At 45.9% G+C, this 20574-nt stretch overlaps 2 protein-coding genes across 13 annotated transcripts in view; one reads left to right on the top strand and one right to left on the bottom strand.

The window, feature by feature from the left end:
- NDST2 (N-deacetylase and N-sulfotransferase 2) overlaps nt 1-3084 on the top strand; it is a 137778-nt gene extending 134694 nt beyond the window's left edge. For all 10 annotated transcript variants that reach the window (XM_065067531.1, XM_065067533.1, XM_065067530.1 and 7 more), the window contains 2 exons: nt 939-1041; nt 1202-3084. In XM_065067531.1, coding sequence (XP_064923603.1) covers nt 939-1041; nt 1202-1327 — 229 coding nt within the window. In that variant the 3' untranslated portion in view covers nt 1328-3084. The remainder of the gene's footprint in view (nt 1-938; nt 1042-1201) is intronic.
- A 7465-nt stretch (nt 3085-10549) lies between these two features.
- The window catches only part of ZSWIM8 (zinc finger SWIM-type containing 8), a 60709-nt gene continuing 50684 nt past the window's right edge, over nt 10550-20574 (bottom strand). Inside the window, exons 19-26 of one of the 3 annotated variants that reach the window (XM_065067528.1) lie at nt 20209-20498; nt 19302-19525; nt 18536-19018; nt 17763-17931; nt 15367-15450; nt 13842-13961; nt 12764-12942; nt 10550-11550 (exon numbers count right to left, since the gene is read on the bottom strand). In XM_065067528.1, the coding sequence (XP_064923600.1) occupies nt 11347-11550; nt 12764-12942; nt 13842-13961; nt 15367-15450; nt 17763-17931; nt 18536-19018; nt 19302-19525; nt 20209-20498 (1753 nt within the window). In that variant the 3' untranslated portion in view covers nt 10550-11346. Of the gene's footprint in view, nt 11551-12763; nt 12943-13841; nt 13962-15366; nt 15541-17762; nt 17932-18535; nt 19019-19301; nt 19526-20208; nt 20499-20574 lie in introns of all 3 variants that reach the window. The other 2 variants (XM_021284334.2, XM_065067529.1) reach the window with 2 other exon arrangements.

Below are 20574 nucleotides of genomic sequence, written 5' to 3'. Positions count from 1 at the left end.
CAGAGGCACTGCCTCACTGCTGCTGAGTTGAAGGATGTTACTCAGCCATTACTGTGATCTTACAGACACTGCAAGTACAGTTAATCTGAATAGATTAAGTGCTAGCTGAAGGTGATCTGTGGCTGTATCAGTCTTCAGTGGAAGTTCTTCAAACCCACTGGACATGCTGAATATCGCCCTTTGCAGCTGAAACTGGTATTTTCACATCTTCTCTGTTATCACTATGTGAGAGGAAAGTGAGTGGTGTCATGTGTGTAGGCACACGGCAATTGCCCTTCAACAGGAAAGAGAGGAGAACCAATTCAGTTCTCAACCATGGCTCCCCAGGGGAGGGCAGATTTAGGGACATGTCAGATTACTTTAAAGCCTTACTTGCTGGAACACATGTCGTGATAGTAAATGGCTATTTATAGTAGTGGTAGTGGCTGGTACCCTTCAGCCAGGGTCAGAAAAGAAATGGCATTGGTGAGTTTGGTGGAGATAACTGCTCAAACCTCAAGCTTGGCTTTGGCAGATTGAGGGGACAGGACAGACAAGACCACTTATAGTTCCCAGCATTGCATTATACCTATGTTTTAGCAAGAGAAGAAACACTGGCATTTTAAATAGGGAATTCTCTAACACGTTTCAGCTATGAAGAAGAGATATAAAGGAATTTGCATACACTAAAACATGGGTTATTATTTCCCTCCTCAAGCTTAACAGACAAATATTGCAACACTGTATTACTTCTGAAATTTGCATGAAGCCAAAACAATCATGGTTGTAATGGATTTCTTATCAAAGTAGTCAAGTGCTTAAAAAAATATTGAACCAATATCATAAACAAACCTACTTTTTAAAGCATTGAAATGGGAAATACCTATGGAGCTACTTAATTTCTCCTGCTACCAATTGGGCATATGGCCATATCTTTTAAAGACAAGTATCCTTTTCAGATTTGATGAAGCAAAAGGATTTTGGTGCCAGCTGCTAGATGGAGGAAAGACTAAATGCCTAGGAAAGAGTAAAGGAAGAAAATACCCAGATATGGATTCCTCGGTGAGTAACTGTCTTAAATCTGCTGGCAGCAAGAGATGTAGAAACATCTCAGCAAACCAGCCTGGATTTTCCTACCACCTGTGTCCTAGATGACCTAGGGAACATGTGTTGATGGTAACATTTTCTTTTCATGCTAACGTGGTCCGTATTTTCCACACAGTCACGGCTGTTCCTAAGAGACTTCTACCGGGAGCACAACATTGAATTATCCAAGCTGATGAACAGACTTGGACAGCCCCTTCCAACCTGGCTTCGAGAGGAGCTGCAGAACTCCAGCTGGAGCTGAGGGGGACTCTCTTGCCCCCAGTGCCATTGAGATGTGTGGTGCTCCCACACGTGCTGTGATGCCGTCTCGTCAAGCCAAAACAAAGTGGACAAATAAGCAGGAGCAGAGAACGTGCATGTGGAGCCGTTCCCGACCACTGGAAGGGCTGCTGCCTCTGCCACTGCCCTGGGGCATGGAGTGCATCACATTCTCGAGTATTAATGGTGTGTTACACTCTGACTTTTAGTTACAGCAAGAATTTGGAATGCCCGCCCTACAGGGGAGAGAGCACGGTTAACACTTCATGTTTCAAGTACTCTTCTCATTATGTGAAAGAGGCACTAGCTGGAGGGTTAATGTGTTACTCCTCTGAATCCAGAAGTAAAGACTGAAGAGGTGAGCTCTTGAGCCCACGCCTGGGAAGAGCAGCAAACCCAAGGGGAATCTGGTCCAGTGAACCCCAGCTTTTATCCAGGAGTTGATTTAGCAGCAGCGAGGTACAAGAACACCTTGTTCCACCCCATGCACGGTACCAGGGCGACCATCATTACTTACAGTGCCACTGTGTGTGGCTTGTGGGGACTGCACCTTCTTGGAGACAGATGTTACAGATTTAAGGTTTATTCTCCTTACCTGCTGCTGTGACGCTGGGTCCAAGGGTCAGTGGGAGATAGGGCAAAGCTGCAAATATTGACACACACACAACTGTTTTGTTATCTTAGGGAAAAGGTTGCCATACCTGGCAATGGGGCAAGTATTTCTCTGCAGGGACTTTAGACATTTCAGAAGACAACCAAGGTGCAGTACATCCCCTTAGAGCTCTTTGGAGGTATGTGTTAGTACAGCACAACAGCAGCTGGGGGAAGCAAAGCTCAGGTATTGTAAAATAAGGCTGATACAGCTGAAAGCAGACAATTCAGTACCCCATCTCTGACCAGCTTAAAAAGGAAAAAAAAAAAGCGCAACATTTTTCTCTTTCCAACATCTCCAGGGCCCCTACCACATATGCTGATACTAGCACCTGTTTTAATCCCCTGCAGTCCAACCCTCCAGGGAGAAAAGCAAACACCAGTTAAAAGTAAGTATCATTCAGATTTAAAGGGAAGGCTTGGGAGTTAGAAGTGGTCTCCTGTATCCAAAAGGAGCTGTTTAGTCCAGTAAGTACACTAAAGTGCTTTGCCTCCTCCTGCAGTTGCTGGACAATTACTCTCAGAGGAAATCCTCCATCGTGGTTGTACATGTTTTCTGTTGCTGAGCCAGGGGCTTCTGCAGTCGTGTGGGCCATTGTCCCTCCTTCCCAGGCACAGCTGGGCCTTGGAGATCGATGCAGTGCCAGAGAACAGAAGGGCAGGATCCATATGAACACAGATTATGGAAACTTCCACAACTGTCATGAGCTCCTTTTCTCCTATCATAGGAGAGAAGTTGCTTCAACTAAGCTTTTCCATTGAGCCTTAGGTATTGTGTATTTCTGAATGACTGGTGCATTTACCGTTGTATGTAAATGTATATAATATGCAATATAGTATTTTATTTCATGTGCCCTGGGAAAGGGTTATTTTGTGCAGCCAAAAAAAAAAAAAGGACAGAAAGACTAGAAACCCCTCTCTCGCTCCTGTTAGAGAGAAGAGCCTGACTTCCTGCACTGGATTCATGTATAGCATCATTCACATTGAATGATAATGAAGAAATTCTTGGCTCCCAAAGCTGAGCACAAGTGTCCGAGTAAAGGCTAGAAGTAGTAGTAAGTGGATTCAATAAATGTACTACTTATTTTTCTTCTTTGTGATGATCTGGAGTGATGTCATGGACCCTAAGCTGGTAGAAGCGTAAGAAAAACTGGAAAACCTTAAAGCCAATACTTGGGAGGGCAACAAAGCTAAGTTATATTTGTAACAACATAGAAACAGCATCCTAAGGCTTCTTTCTCTGCAAGTACAGCTGTAGGCTGACACAGCACATGGCCTGTGGTTAGAGACTCATTGTTACTGGTTTGTTCTAGTGATGACTTTTGGGCCATCCCTGGCTGCTGCAGGAGTTCCAGCCACTGTGGAGCGATGCTGTGCACCTTCCGCTCAGGTGTGCTCCCACACCTGGCCCTGGCCAGCAGCCCACGTGCAGTCATCAGCAACCTGACATTCAACTGGAACTAAAGCATTGTTTAAATAGTCACGGTTGTGACAGCATTATGAAACAGCCTTACAGCTCTCACTTCACAAATAAACACAGCAGCAGCAGCACAGCTGTTTTACATGCTGCCACAGGAGGAGGAGGCTCTCAGGACCAATGCTACTGCCACAGTTTCCTGCTCCTAATCCATTACAGGTTGTCACTTACTTACACAATTACTTCACACTTTACTTCAGACTTTGGTACATGTTCAAGGAGATGATGGATTCATACATTAAAAAAAAATAATCAGGGTACTAGGAATAATGTTCAATAAATGTCAAGGTTATTTTACTGGCAATAGTCCTTCAATCAAGGCAGCAAAGGGTAGCAGCATGTTCTCATTATTTATTGTTCCCCCCTCCCTCTGATTGCTTCATTTCTATGCTAGTTCTTACTGCTTTTGCTAACTGCAAACAAATCACCTGCTGTGGTCGGATCCAAATGTGGGATGTCCTTATCTGATTTAGCTGATGAGTCATTTTCAGATCTGCTAAGTCCCTCAGAAAGCACACAAAGCTGTGGAAACAAACACTCCCTCCTAAGAGAAGTTCTTCTTATAATCAGAAGCTCTGTGATATCAAAAAGCCATCAAAACTATATTTTCCAGTGAGATGCACTGGTTACTAGATACGAACCCATCAGGCACTTCCACATTATGGGCCCTCACACTTCTTTTTGATAGTGGAAAAAAAAGAAAAACCTCATCTTCTTACCTCACTGTTCAGCAACAGAACTTGATGGTAAGCAGCAGTTCACTGCCAAGACAAGGAAAATGGTAAGCACAAAACATTATCTGGAAAAAATTTTGTAATATATAGTGAAAATATTTTTTGTAGTATGATGACCCATTCAAAAAGGAGTCATTTGACACAAGTATCAGAAAGGCACCTGATTGTAATAGAAACAGTAGTGGGGTCATGTCACTTAACTGGAAGGGTGCAGGGAAGATGAGAATTGGCAAAACAATAGGAAACAAAGTGGTGTTTTTAGTTTTTTGTTTTAAGAAAGCCATCCGTGTCTGTGTGAAAAGAAAAAAGCAAGCTCAGCACATGAAGCTGGAACTTACACTCACACACAACCTGTGGAATTCAATCAGGAAGATACTTAAAAGTGCGCTGCTACAAATTTCTGCTCGGTACAGGACCTACTGGTACAAGTCTCAGCTACAGGGAACAGGGAGAATTTTTCTGTAGGTGGCAGCATGTATCAACTCTATATAAAAAATCTGATGGCGGAAAGGTGCAGCTTCTACAAGTCAGAGCAGCACACAGCAGTCTAGCTATGTCAATCTAACAAACAACTTGATCAAACTCACCCTGTTTTTCAGCCCTCACACTCAGCTCTTAAGAGAATCCTCTGATGGCTGGCCAATCGTTTTGCTGTATCAATAGTAACACGGTAAGAAAAGCAATGACAAACTGGACTGAACATGACAAAAGAATGTGGAACAAACCTGTTCATCGTCCTTGCTGAACTGTGAGTGTCCCGTGGCTGACACTGCAGCCGCAAGTGAGATGCCAAGAGTGGCACCCAACACAGGGCAGTGTTACCAGCGGGCTCCCATCACGCAGCAGGACACGGCTTGAGCACTGGTACCTCCACTCCAGTTATCAGGGCTTTACCTACACTTTGTTTATTTCCCCTTTTTCCTAAAGGCCTGGGGGATGGAGGGAGGTGAGAAGAGTAAACACTGAGAATTATTTAAAGCTCCACCCCCAAGACTCAATTTCTCCCCATTCTCACCTATATAATCTTATCAACTTCCCCAGTCTCTCCACAATGTTTGTAAACCAGCCTGTCCATCACAGCAACACCGCCCGAGCTGTCCAAAACTCAGCTCACACTTATTTCACTTATGGTAACAGCAGATCATAAATCAGGCTGATATTGGGCTCCTTCAAGTCAAGTTACTGGAAAAAGTGCACTTCAGGCTGTAAAACAACATGTTGCCACTAAGGCCTCACACAATGGCTGCCCTTTAAGCCCCAAACTTCCTGATAGAGCAGCTCTCCTGCCTGGCTTAAGTGAGGCAAAGTAGGACATGGAAAGTGTGGGGACCCAGTCCCCATTCATAGTGTGCACTGTGTACATATACCATATACAACAGGCTTTTATTGCATTTCCAGTATTTTCCCCTTCTTATAGCTCACAATCCCTTCATGTCAATGAAGTAATTGTGCAGTGCATCCTGTGCAGCATTAAGTAGCTACAAATGCTGTAACACCAAAAAGAAACAACAAACAACAGAAGTCCTTTTCTTACAGAGCACAGTCACCACCTTTATACCAACAAGAAACCCTGTACAGCAGTGACATTGGCTTCTGACAGCACACAAAGCTTGCACTTGGATGTTAACACTGAGAAAAAGCATTAACTAGTCCTGGGCTCAAATGGAAACCCAAGCACAGAACAGCCCCAAGCAGCTGTCACAGGTTAACGCCACTCTGGGACAGGTGCCTCCGTCACCCTGCCCCACATACAAGTGCCCTTAAAATAGAAACATGAAGCAGAAAGAAGTTCAAAAGCCACGTGTGAATTATGCTGGGGGCAGTGAGGTTAGTGAGAGGAGAGCTAGTTGTAAAAAAAGGTACTATTTAAGAAAGACCCTCTACCATATAATCATGTCACATGCCAGTTAAATTCAGGCACAGAAAAACAAAAAATTCTAAATAAAGTGTACTTGAGAGCCATTCGCTCTATCAGAAGGTCTTAAAAGCAAAGTCATACCACAGTCACGGCCATCAACAAATGCTAAGATGACCTCATGGCCCGACTTGCCCTTTTCACTATTTTCAGCTTAGTTTAAAACAAAACAAAACAAAAAACAAATAGCCTCAGTAGCAGACTGAACACACTTTTGTTTTGGCACATTCTTTCCTCAGGTAAATCCTGGAAAATCCATTTTAATACTCTGCCCTTCTATTAACATCCAGGTAAGAAAAATACATTTTTCCCAGCTCCCACAGAAGAAGAGTCCAAATTTCCACCATGTTACAGCTGACTTACACTGGCAGATGGTGATGAACCTCATGGATACTTCAATGCTTACTCCGTTTCCATTGACTCTGGGCTTTGCCAGGCTGTTAAGCACACTCTAGCATTGTGTAGCAATAGCTAAGCTGCTGCTTAAGTAAGCTGGAAAAGTAAAAGCATGTGTTCTTCTCCAAAATACAACAGTGCTAAGCTTGATAAAAACCATATAGACACAAAGAGTTACAAACCAGTTCAGGTTCAACAATTCACCAGGAGGCAATTTCTGAATGGGCTGTCAGAGAAGGAAAAAATCTATATCCCAAATAACAATTAATGAAACTACACAAAACTAGACAGAAATGCTTTTCAGCTAACTCCAGCCATACCTGTTGCTAAGCATGTTGCTTTGTCAGGTGACAACTCCAACTCAGCCTGTTCATGGGCTGTAAAGATACTAAGTCCATAGGCAAATACTGTTCTGTGAACCCATGTTCCCGGGAAGCGCTTCCAAAGGAAAACCTTCACCATCAAGAGAGATGGCAGTAGGTGAAGGCGTCCAGAGCGGGAGGAGGGGGCCCGGCCCTCTCGGAGGCTGGCACACCCCATCTGCACACAAAACGGGTACCTGCAGCCCGAGATGTGTTCCAAGGAACAAGCCTTGCAACTACCGTAAACCTTTATCTTATCCATTCCGTAAGTGCAAAAATCACATTATTCCTTCTAATAAGCCAAATATCCAGAAGTTGAGATGCAATCTTGGCATGTCTTCTACCAACTACACTTACACCAAAGATTTACCCCTCAAGTCTCAGAAACTACGCAGGGATCCACAGTTTAAGTTCTAGAAAAGCTGCTGTCCCAGATAACAGGATAAGAGCACCTACAGACAAGGGGTAAAGATACTACGTGGCCACCCACTAACAGTCTCCAGGAAGGGGAAAAAAGACCTTTCACTTACAGTACCTCACCTTTACCTTCTCATACCCTCTCCCTTATATTTTTTGATGTATCGCCCCCACTGTGTATACGTATAAAATGGGAGACAGAGGAAACCTCCATCTTTAAGGAGTTGCTTCTAAGTATCCTGACACTGGAACACCATCTGCTTTTATCTGCATGTACTGATCCTTGCACAGAGCATCAAAATGCACATCTACGCACCACAGCAGGTTGTTTAGCTGAAGTACTGAGGAAACATCAAGTGCAGGCAGTGGGTTAACTTGGTTAACTCGGAGTGAAAGGCCACCCTGGCACCCTGCCCTCGGTAGGACTCTCTAGCAGCTTGATCTTCAGCACTAGCAGGACACAGTGAAAAGCAGCCCACAGGCATCTTGTTGTAAAGACATCAGCCACTTCTCACTTGGTTTCATCTGCACCTGCACAAATTAAACTTTTTCAGCTCCCCACTGAAGTGAACTTATTTCCAGAGACCCTAATGGCTAAAAGAGAAAGTGTATTTCCTGTGGTCACAAGAGGAAACAAATCTGGCAGGTGAAGTGAGTCATTGTGAACAGAAGACATAGGAAAAAGTACAGTCTAAAGACCTCACTCATCTTACCTTCAAGGAACAGACAGTGAATTAGACTTCACCAAACATGAAAACAACCCATTGCAAGGTCTCCCATCACAGAACATCAGCTCTCTTCATGCAAGTGGGGGCCAGGTCCTATCCAAATACCTGTAGCTATTGGCACTGACTAAATTCAGCATGTGCTGCCCAGCGTGGGAAAAGGTGTTAGCCAGCACAGAAAATAGCTTCTCAGCTATATAAACACATTCATACACTGGAAGAGCTCTAAAGCATCCAGTGGTTGTGGCAACTGGCCTTCACTGCATGTGAAAAAACACATGGGTTAACTGAAAGTCAAAGACAATCTGAGTTGGCTGTGACCTCTGCTCTTCTACAGGTCTTCTGCTGGAATGTCTTTTCAGAATTTCTGAGCATAAGCATTTTCCCAACTCCTGGAATAGCGACCAAACTAACAAGGCTGCACTGGGTAATAATTTTTCTGCTTTAATATTAGATTAATGCTACTGACACTGGGGCCACTAGGGCTCATCTCATAAAGGAAAAATACCTCGAGAATCTCCAAATGACATGGCAAGAAAAAACACCTTTATCTCCTTTGTCACTTTCTCCTGTCTTTGCTTGTGTATATTTCTATGGGATGCAGCTCAAGAACAACAACAGATTAACAGATGCAGAGATGCAGGACTGAAAGCATCTTTTGGAAGACCTGAATAAATGAGTGTGCAGCACCTCCATACAGCTCCCATCTCTGTCTGCTCACTCAGCATTTTTTTCCTAAAAGACTGGAAACTTCTGAAACTACTCACGTGTGCCTCATACCACTGAGCTGCTTCTTCAGTCCATGTCAGCCTGAGCTGAGATTCCTCAGCTCTTCCTACACTTGGGCTCTGCAGCTGCTGGAAGACAACTCTAACAGGGTCTGTCATAAGGAAGCAATGCAATCTATATGAGCACTAGAATGGGTAAAATAAGCAAAGAGAAAAAGTTCTGAGCATAGCGGAAGATAATGGGCACTGCGATTTTTTTTCTCTTACGATCTTTACGGGGGACTACACAGAATGAAAGCGAGCACGCTTCCAGGTAAAGTCCATTCTAACCTCACTTCAAGCAGCTCCATGGTATTTTCCCAAAACAAAGATACTGGTGACGGTGCTCTCGTGCTCCTGGTGGTCATTAATTACAGTAGTCTGAAAACTTGCATTCTCAGGGTCTAAGTGTAGTCTTCTAATATGTATCACAGATAAGGCTCTGCCATTTCATTTCCCCATTCAGTCCAAATCCTCAATACAGTAACAGTCACTTCTGCTCCTGATATTAAATACATTTGGCTCTTTTGCCCATTTCCCTTCTACTTCTTCTAGAAGATGCTCCCTTCTCTCCCCCTAACTTTCTCCTATAAGCAGTAGAAAAGATTAGACTTTATTAGAAAACTCATTTTTCTCCAAACTCCTTTCCCAGTTCTGACTGTGCAAGAACCAGACCACAGAAATTGCTCCAGGAACCCAAACCTTCCAGCCATCAGACTGTGCTCGCCAGTCAGATCCAGGAGTTTTGCCCAATAACAGGCAGCTCAAAATCACCACAGCGTTCAGTTTAAAAACCACAAAGCTTAAACACATTCTTACAAACACCAGCACATATAATTAGTATGTAAACAGAAACCTTACAGAGGAATACAAGGGGCTGTAAGGAGATTTTTAAATAGTTACTGTTGCACAATTGGAACTAGAAGAACCCCAGCCATGCTCTCTGGCCTGTACAGTACACACAGTCAAACTAATGGAACCTGTTCAGCAATTTCGCCTTATGCCTGTGAGTTTGTTTGTTTGTTTTTCAGAGTATCACTGAAAATCTCAAACACAAACAGGCACATATTTCTAGCTTGCAAAAATTTAAAAGCTCACCATTGTTATTGGCTAATCTTAAGTAAGAAGCAAAATAATACTGAGAAACTGGATTCTTAACATCCACCAATCATCTGTCTTCCAGTTTTAAAAGCCCTCAAATTTATGTGCTCGAAATGCTTACAAGTAGCAGTAGCCTGTTAAATCTCCTTGGCATAAGAATGGAAGCTTCCTAAAATTAATTTTCTGCAATGCTGTCCCTGTTGGGTATCTTGCATGGTCCACCAAACATCTCTCTAAAGGCATGGGAGCAGACCACCGGCTTCTTTACCAATCGCATCAAGGGCGAGCCGGTACTGTTTTGCATGATACTTCAGAAATACAAAGCTCTGCATTACCACACTATTTCAGTGGCATCAAGTCCAGAAGAGGAACCGGGTGTCTGGCAGAAGTGCAGGCAGAACATCGCAGGCTTACCACCAACTCCCCTGACACCGACCAACAACCCCGTCCCCACGTACCTCAGCCTCTGCAGACACGCCGTTCTCAGAGCAGTGCCAGGCAAGGAACTTCTGGCCTGTGTAAAAGCTGCGGCCACCTGCCTTGTCCTGCACTGCTGTTCCCCGAGGCAGGACAGCTATCCACCAGGCTCACAGAAGCTCCCGCTGACACACAGCTGGCCAGCTCCATGAGACTGTCAACATCATAGCAGAGAGAAGAGAGTCAGTCTAAGAAAACAAGCGTTTAATCAGGAAACAAGACGAGACAAGGGATAAGAAACTGATTACAGGAGAGTAATACCCCAGCCAAAAGAAACACGATTGTACAACTCGGAACGACCGGGATCAAAACATCCTATGAGCCAGCAGTGCCCAGTGAGGGACACTCCTGAGAAAGAGCCCAAGCACGTCAGGGCCTCTGACTGCCCCAGCTCCGGCAGCTGCTGCAGAAAGCCGCAGAGATGGCCCTGGCCCTGCTGCTCCAGTCTCAGCTTCTCTCAGCAGGAGGTGCTGAAAGGAATGGAGAGAGCACTGGCTGTGCACGGCAGTCCCAGCCGCTCCCGACAGGAGATGTGTGGAGTAAGAGAAGCCCATACAAAAAAAACCAACAAACAAACAAAAAAGGTTTACATATTTATAAATGCCAAAATAAATATTTAAGACAGAATCCCCCACCCCTCTAACACGTGCGTAATCACACTGCAAACTGCTCGCAGAACAGCCTCCAGGGGCTCAGGGAAAAAGTGGTGACTACACCACAGGGCAGCCAGCTCAACTTCCTTCTTGTTTCCTGATGCTTCGAAGCCTGCAGCCCACTGGGAAGGAGGAAGAAGAGCGAGCAAAGCAGAGCGCCAACACGCAACAGTGCTGGAGAGGAATGTCATGGTATAAATACATCAGATCAGTGGTTTCCAACAAGTTAAAACTAAAGTAAAAAAGACACCAGAAGGAAGGATGGTGTAAATGGAACTACAACTATGCGGGGCAAAGGGGTTTGTGTCCACGGAGCTCCGCCAGCTGTCACGGTGAGAAGGTGGTCATTTCCAGAGAGACCCTTTGCCACAGCTCATTTTTCTGCTTGCTGCGCTTTAGGTTCTGGAGAATATCGTTAAACTGCATCATGCCCATGGGTGTCAGGCAGAAGGCGCTTCTGGCGCTGCGGATGGCATTCACAAAGTCATCGTAGTCAGCTGGAGTGAGATGGATCAGACGATGATGGATATACTGGATGGGAACAGGGAAAGAGCCTTAAGGTATTTGCTCACCACCCTCATGCTGGTGACACTCAGAGCTCCCAAGGTGACATGTCACATGATCCTGCTACCCACAACAGGTCCCAAGACTCAGAGGCTCTAACTGAGGACAGCTAGCCCAGAAGTCAGCAGTGCTGTATTTTATATGCTAACACAGCCAAGGCGAGTGTCCCCTCAGAGCACCAAAATGCACCACACTGCATCAGCAGGTGTTCACTCCTTCACAATTTGAGCCACAGTGCAGCACAGAAGGGGCAGCTAATGCTCTACCCCCCCAGCATCTAACCCTCAGACCATTCATTCTGCAGGTTACACATGGGGACCCAGCACACTCACTGGACATCTCCTTTGCTAAGGGGTATGGAAGGAGTAAGGCTTACCCTACGCTGGGACAAAATATCTCTAGACTTGACACATTCACTTATATCAGCTTCTTAACTAAGGCCCCAAAACTGGATGATTTTAAGAGGTCTATTTTCCAATGTAGTTCAGGAAAAGAGCTCAAGTAAAGAACCTGTCATTTCTCCAAAACACCATCTATGTGATAGGACAGCTAATCCTTCCGGTCATTTAATCAAGAGAAGTAGGTACATGTGGGGTGTCCTGTTTACACTGTTTTAAGGAACAGGCAGCTCTGGTATTCCAGCTGGCTCACTGAAACACACTTGTCCTGTTTTCAAAAAATCCTGAGATATCTCATCTGTACTGGTAGCTGACCAAGCCACTTCCACTATTAGTGCCAGCACTGGCATACCAGACAGCCATGCCAGGGCTTCACGACAAGAAGACACGCTACAAACAAGGAAACAAAAAAAAGAAGAGAGGTGGACAGGGGGCCTGAAAATACAGCAAAGAAAAAGTACAGAAGCTAAAAGGTACAGGCAGCATTTGGAGAGAGGAAGAAAGTGGACAGGGAACACAGAACCACTCATCATTCGTGGTGGGCACAGGAGGTGAGAGGCCTTGGAAGAAGCTGCACAATGAGGTCCTTTGTATGCAGCCGCCATACAGGCAAGCGATGCCTATGCTAGTCCCTGCTGCAGGAGAAGGACACATCCAGCAACGGACCAGTTCAGCCACTGTCACCCAGGGCCCCTTCCCTCTGCACACGCACACAGGCAGCGCCTGCAAGGCAGGCAATGGCCTGGCAGCTTTGGCAGGCAGGAAGACAGGCCACACGTTACCTGCAGATAGGCCTGTTGGCACCTCTGCACCAGCTGGTGGAAGGCTGGGGTGCGCAGGTGGTTGTGCACATGGGCAGGGTTGAGCCTCTGTAGAGCTTCCATGATGATCTCCTGAAGCACAAAAGGGCTCAGCACCCCTTTGGCTGCACCAACACAAAACTGATGCACATAGTTTACACCTGCACAGGAAGAAGCCAGAACAACAGTGTTAAGGTCAGAGAAACACAAGAAATCAGGTACTTCCCAGCAAGAACCTGGATTTGGAGCACCTTCTTCTCACTGTAATGTATCCTTCCATCAGGCTTGGAGGAGACAGTCTAGCAAACTCATGGGGACAAGAGATCATTCTGATACACCCATCAGGAAGACTGAAAGAAAACTGATGTGCAAGGTAACTACAGAGGCAAGGACACACTGCATCTCCTCCCACTGCTTCTTGCCTCCCCATCTAGGGAGCATCTAGATGCTCCAGCACTTGGTCTTTATGGAGCCTGCAGAGACAGCCAAGCTTTCCCACTGCTGCCTGCAGTGAAGCTCCCCCAGCAGCAGCAGGAGAAGCCATGTCACTCGACAGGCTGTTTGTAGAAGTTGGGGTTTATGTTCTTACTGCTGATGACAGAATTTTTAAAAAAAAAAGAACCGACAAAAAAAGATACAAGAGCGAAGTGGAAGTAAAAACAAAAAAAATCCCAAACAACTGGTGGTTTGAACACCTATTGCTACGAAAGGTCTTCACAGAAGGTGTAAATATACATAAGAAAGAGGAATACCTACAAGATAGCGGAAAGGGAGAAGAAAACGCTGTTATAGAGTGGAAGAGATATAAGCTCTGAACCCTGTCCAACCCCACGCACTTCATCCAGCGCCTGAAAACTCAACAGCATGCTTACAGAACCCAGAAATGGGACAACTGCCTGGATGAAAAGAGCAGCAGGGATCTTCTGAAACATTCTCAGAAATGGGATCAGATATTGGGCTCACCCAGTCTCTGAAGTTGCACTCTTCGGAGAGCTTTTTCCCCACCATGGCCCAAATCCCAGAAAGTGGATTTCTGCTGAAGTACTGCTCTGAGCCTTACCTAACTTCGCAGCTAACCCAAGAAGCCATTTTACATCCTCCGTGTAAGGTGGGCTGCGGGAGAAGTTGTTGGGATGGTCGTTGTGAGCTCTTCGGCCAAGCATCTCCAGAGCCAGCATCCCTGTGAGAAAGGGGCAGCCAGAGTCAAGCAGCACTTCTGCCCAGTAAGAGTCTAGCACTTCACCCACTGCAATACAACCTGACGGGCCTGGCATTCATCAGCAGAAAATTCCCTGCCTGCAAAGGGTCCAGAGGGAAACAAAAGGCTCATCTTGGAGCCTGTCACCACAGGAAGTATCTGCAAGAACATCTGGATCTGCTGCCCTAGGCTGGGGAATGTGCACAGCCATCACACCTCACTAGAGCTGCAAATCAACACTTCGCTAGCACCTACAGCAGGGTCAAACAGCAGGGTCCCAAAGGCTGCACTACAAGAAGTGTCCTGAAAGCAACGCGATCGCTCCAAATTTTGCAGCAGAGAAGCTGCCCATAACAATCTACTCAGCTGCAAGACAACAGGCCAAAACTGAGCTGCAGTACTGCCACTGTGCAAACATTTCACTAATTCCACTACTGTTCTCCATGCAAATCCACCCATTTAAAAAGTATTAAAATACCAACAGACACTTCATGTCTTGATCTTCCCCACCACCATTCTCTCCTACTCAGGCTGTTAAATGTCTTTCACAGCTTACCACTTACTACTGTGATGTCTCCAACGACATCTACACCCCCTTCTGCCTAACAACCACTTTTTTCTATAGCTTTCAACAAAAAAACTCAAGCAACTTCCAGACAGCCTTCCTTCCATATTCTTGCTGTTTCTCTTCTTTTGTTGCCCTGTGCTAGCTTTGCTTATCTTAGAGGCTCCCTGTTCCCGCCCCACGTATCCACTGGGTTGGACCACGACTATGCATGAGCAGCTCACTGAAATCCACGCTCAATCACCAGCCCCAAGACTGATATCCTTGTACCAAAGGCAGTTCAGAGACTTCATTTCGCCCTAACCAGTGTGGCTGGGAAAGGAATGCTAATTACACACCCACTCTCCACAAAATGTAAGATCCCTCCATGTGAGTCTTCAACAACCTACCTGAAGAGGCATAGGGCACATCCCTCTGTGCCTCTGAAGACTCAGCTGGTATCACTAAACTAGAGGTGTGCCTTCACCATCTGTGAGCAGCAGGAGCTGAACTTGATTTTTTCACAGTCATAACTTGCACAACCACATCCTCAGAGTCCTATCCAGACCCCTTTGCATACACCAGCTGAAAGGCAAGGCTCTTCCCACATCTAACCCCCTCTGTTTCTGTTCTATTCTGATGGCTCTCTATAGCAACTGTTCAATCTTCTATTGCTTTGTCTCCACTTTTAGCCTCCACATATAATAATGAACTGGTGTTCCCCATGTAGCTAAGATGCCATCAGCCCCAACAAGTGCAAATTGCCAAATGACAGTGAAAACCTACAGCCCTGCCCTGAATCCCTCTCAAGGGGGCCATAGAAACCCACTTGGCCGTCCTTACCAACTCGGTATGCGGAGTGGAGGTAGTGCAGACCCTGGGGGCTCACAGGCTGACTGTGCTGCTCATCCTCGGCAGGAAAACCCCCTGTAACAAGGGAGTTGGGCTGTGAGGACAGACTTGTCAAGGAAGCCCCCTGAATCGCTGGGAACGTTGATCCTGCATGGACACTTCCTACTGAAGAGAGCAAAACAGCAGCATTAGGACCCACCACCAGCCTAAAAAGAAGGTTTACTGGGCCATCTTCTCCCTCACCTGACTGCCCCTGCCAATGTAATGTTCTGTTCCCCTAAATAGAACAATATATCAACCAAAAAACACAGACTTACAACTGAAATACAATGGGCTAGGAATATCTCTTGTTTGCAAGCAGGTCCTGAAGGAGGTCAGTTATATGGTTGTTCATCTCTTTTGCTATGAACACGCACATCATTCATGTTTTACATGTAAATACATGTGTTGACTCAAATGTCTTTGCTATTATTAAAAGACAAGTCTGGTTCTGATTTCTTGCACAAGGAAATAAGCATGTGCATCTCTACACCTAATAGAGAGACTGCTGAGCAGGAACAGTATTAAATCACTCAAAGATCAATTCCAACACTGTGAGGTTCCTTCAATTCTGCTGTAAGACAGCTATGACTTCATCCAGCTACCATGCTGGAAGAGCGTTACTGGAGGCTTGCCTCCAATCCACCCTCAGAAAAAACAGCCATCGCACACACTGGCAGCGCGTACCAGCAGTGAAAACAGCAAGGAAACTTGAGCAGCTCTGTCACTTTTAGACACTTAACTAGTATGAGCAAAATCAAGGGAAATCACAGGAAAATCCATTACATTGTACCACCTTTACCCTGACAAGACACTCAAGTTTATCTAACTTTACCTCTCGAGAAAGGCGTGGAGAGGAAAAAGCAACGTTTGCTTGAGACCTGCAGAGCAGAGATGCCGTTAGGTGTGCACACATTGTTACCCTTATGTCACAGTTCTCTGTGGTGCTCCTACACCAGCTTGCACCATGCTCCAAGTTTTAATTTTTCCTCTTCCCCTGCCACCTCCAGCATTTTTTTTCATGTTTACTAGTGAATAGTTGTATACCTGAGAACAACACACCTCTCAGGACAGATCTGTCTGACTTCCTCAACCAAGCAGACACACAGCACCAAACAATCCACAAAGTGCAGCAAAATCCATGCTGCATTTGCAGTCTGGCCAAGAGGAATAATCCGTAAGAATGAGCTCAATTGTTGCCACAGGTCAAGTGTCATCACATAACTATGTACTCCAGGAACAGTGAAACAGTATTTTAGGAACTGAAACCAGAAGTTTATGCAAGCCATAAACAATGGCAACTGGAAAGGGCGGAGTTGTTTTTTCCTTTCATTACTTTAAGTGCTGTAGGATGAGTTAGCAGTTCTGGAAGATTCATAACTCTTTGGAGGAACACAGAAATGGTTTCTCACGATTAAGAATCACAGCATCAGCCCAGAACTAAGGCTGTCAACAAGGGATATTCAGATCCTGAGGCCTTTGGGACTATTCTAATTGCTTTTGTTGTGGCTTTTAGGCATCAAAACACAAGATAAAAACTGGAAAGATTCTCCTGATAATCTGGATACAAAGGAGGCCGACACAGCTCTTAAGTTTTTTCCCATGTACCAGTCTTCCAGCACCTGGTGACTTGCAAAGAACTGATAAGCAAATGGACAAACAGGCAAACATTACAGCTTCTCCAGTGAGAGGTAACAGCCTGGGTCAGCCATGACCCACTGGTGCAAAAGCCCGTGGCAATGAGGGCACATCCACAACTCAGTCAATGTCTGCTGTTCCAGTGCTGTACACTATTTGATGCGTCTGCACCAGAGCACTCCAGTCCCAACACGTGAGCAATCAATTTAGATTGCCATTGCCAAAACACCTGTCCTCTCTACAGAAGTTCCACATTTTTGGTACGGGCATGAAAGACACCTGTTAGTGCTACTACAGCAGAAGTCTGCCTGCTTCTTGCACTCCCTATTCATCTGATCCAAAAGAACCACAAAAGCCTGCTCAAGATCATCTATGCTCATCTTGCCCTAAGGGGAGGGGAAATAAAGCTCTAATAAGTTAGTCAAAAAGGCCAGGAGGGCTCCAAACACACTTTGGTCTGAGCCCAAAATAATCTCATACTGGACATTTAGCTAAACAGAAATTAAAGCTCCACTAGCTGAATCAGGTCCTATTATGAATCCCACTACCCCTGAGCATGCACATCTTTAAGCTGGGGTAGATTTGGTCAGAATTTCTCAGTGCAAGAACTGACCACCTGTGGTCAATGAGGGGCAGGACTTGACTGAGGTGCAGCTAGGAGCACGGTAAATAAACCTGTGCTGTGCACAGCCCAGGGCTGTAACACTTACTCGCTACATTGGAAGACAGTGACAGTCCTGTCTCACTGTGATAGGGATGCACCGCAATCTGCGTCATGGATGGGACCGGCACACCAGGGAATGACACTGCTGTAGCTGCGAGTGACGGTGTTGTTACCGAATATGGGTACTGCGCTCCTATGAATGCTGGATGGACACCCTAAAACAGAAAACAAACAACAGTCATGTCTACTTGGTCTGATCTTTTAGAAGTAGTCCAAAACATAATGTCTCCACACAAACCCCAGAGCATTTGAAGTCCACTCTGATAGGGAGAAAGTAGCACAGGAAGAATCAGCACACAAATTACATTGCACCACATGACCATTACATGTTCTTGCTCCTCCTCCTTTTACATCTAATCAGTTTGCAGAAACCCACTCCAACAACTTTCAAAAATATGCAGAGGTTGAAATAAACTTTGATTTCCCTCTGTAGTCTCTATTCAGCTTGGAAGTTCTCAAGAAGACAAACTCTCTGTCCAGTACCTTCTGAGAAACTATAGAGCAATAAAAGTTAAAAACCACTGATGTATTACATTTGATATTATCTTGGGACTTTAAATGCACCCACAGAAGCCTCCTTATAATGCAAAAGCTGAGCTGGGGAGCCAAAGTAACCAGCACAAATCAGCAAATGAGAGCAGAAACAGGATCTCGAGCCACAGCAGGTCTGAGCCCCATACTCCCTCCAGTCAGAGGTACTCCCTCTGCAAGCAGCCACACAAGGTCACCGTAAATGAACAAGGCACAGGCAAAACTCACCTGGGGGTATGCTGAGCCAGGCACCGGGAAGACAGCTGGACGTGGCATGTGCTGGATGGTGTGTCCAATATACTGGGGGTTACAGGGGATGTGAGTCTGAAGGGTGGTGTAGGGGTGGAGGCCCTGCGTGTGTGTGTGTGCCATCGCTGGCCCTGCCATCGTATGCTGCTGGTACATGGTTGACCCCACGGAGATCACCGGCATGACTGTTGCTGCTGCAGTCACCGCGGCTGCCACTGTTACAGTGGTCGGCTCAGAGGTCACCCTGTTTTCTGTCAACCCACGCACTGCTTCCGAGGCAGCCCGTGCGCCACTGGCACTGCAACCAGTGGCACCTTCTCTCTGGGCTGGGGTCCCACCAACAGTTTGTTCGTAAAGCCAGTACCACTGGTGAGCTACTTCAAAGAGGACTTCTGGGTACACGCCACCTCCTTTGGCTGCTTCTTCTACTGCCATACAGGCCTTTTCCAGCATCAGATTGTCCTAGAGGGTAGAAAGAAAAGCAGAAGTGAAAAATACAAAACCAGAAATATAAAAAGGCAAAACAACAATAGGAGAAAAGTATAAGGCACTTGAAAATGACTAACAATATGGGGAGCACACAGATCATAACTATGCAGCAAAATAATCAGTTATTCATGAGATGGGAAATCCACAAGACTGGGATTAAGACTGTCCAATCGCAGAGAAGCCAATCCCACAAGCAACAGCACGTCCTTGAGGCTGGAAGTCAACTTGCGCTAGCCAGCCCCCGTGTGATGCTCACCTGCTCCTTACACTGCACCAGAGCCCTCTGGATCTCATTTGGGTTCAGGGCATGAGCATGGGGCAGGCAGCTGAGTGCCAGTTCAGCAGCTGCCCGCACCATGTTGGAGTCTCTGGCCCGTGAAGCTCTGTCTGCCAATGATGCCACCTCTGGGGGAGTGAGATGTCCATCCCAACACTCCACCAAGATGTTCAAGGCTGCGCTACCAATCTCCATGGCCTGCCCTAAGAGTAAAAGAGAAGACTCTCACACCACTGTATGCCCAGCGCAGTTCCAGTCAGCTTTCGCCCAACAGGAGATGCACTCCCCACTTCCTTCAGGAGTGGCTACAGAGCCCAGCTGTTCCCCTCAGGCTTTAAGTCATATTTAGTCGCTTTCTCCCAAAACAAAGGACAGGCAAGAGCTGTCATTAAGCAAGCAGTGAGTGATGTTAAAGTTAAGCTAAAAAAGTTAAGCTATATTTGAGATAGTGATAGGAACTTGTTATAGCTGATTTTAGTACCCACAAATCAGTCTGGACTGTTGCTCTATTTCCATCACATCAGAAAAATGGGAATTTTCAAGGGTGTGGATAGAAAGCAGGTAGTAGGCCTGGGTGCAAACAGAAGCAGGAGAAAAGTGTTCAGCAGACTCCTAAAGGAGAAGCTAAGACTAGTCTCTGTGTGAGTAGTGGTCTACAGTTCTGAAGACTGAAGGATGTTGCAGTACAAACAAGAAGAAACAGGTCACAAGAACTTTCCAGGCCAAAACAAGCACCATCATGTAAAACACTGGTGCTCAGTTTGTACTGCCAGCTGTGCCAGCAAGCAGTACAGCACATCAACATCACCATTTTGGGGCATAAGCTGACCGCCCTCCCCCTCCTTCCTGCCCAAAAGTAAGCTTCCCAATAAAGTTTTGCTATAACCTGTGATCCAAGAGACATGGGAGGAGTAAGTTCGAGAGAGCCAGTTGGGAGACACAAAGTTGTGCAGCCCTAGTGCATACAGCCCAATCTCGAAGGCGCAGAGGTGAAGGTTGCGGTGTGGTCCCTGGTGCCCACCACTGGAGGAAGGGTGGGTGAAGATGGAGGTACTGCTATTTCCACCTGCTTTGATAAGGACTGTCTTGGCCAATTCAAAGTAGAAGTGAGCAGCTGCCTCCGAGGGCTGGTTTGGGACATGAGGAGCATGGCTCTCCAGCCGCCTCCCTTTATACCTAGAGGAAAAAGACAGAGGAACCTTTCAGACAGCAACAAGTATCTGAGGTTCACTAGCTGGGGTGCAGAGTTCCT

Source organism: Columba livia, chromosome 6 (genome assembly GCF_036013475.1).
Source record: "Columba livia isolate bColLiv1 breed racing homer chromosome 6, bColLiv1.pat.W.v2, whole genome shotgun sequence".
NCBI classification, from domain to species: domain Eukaryota; kingdom Metazoa; phylum Chordata; class Aves; order Columbiformes; family Columbidae; genus Columba; species Columba livia.
Note: the sequence above shows the minus strand (reverse complement) of the source record. Positions and strands in the feature narration are given on the sequence as shown.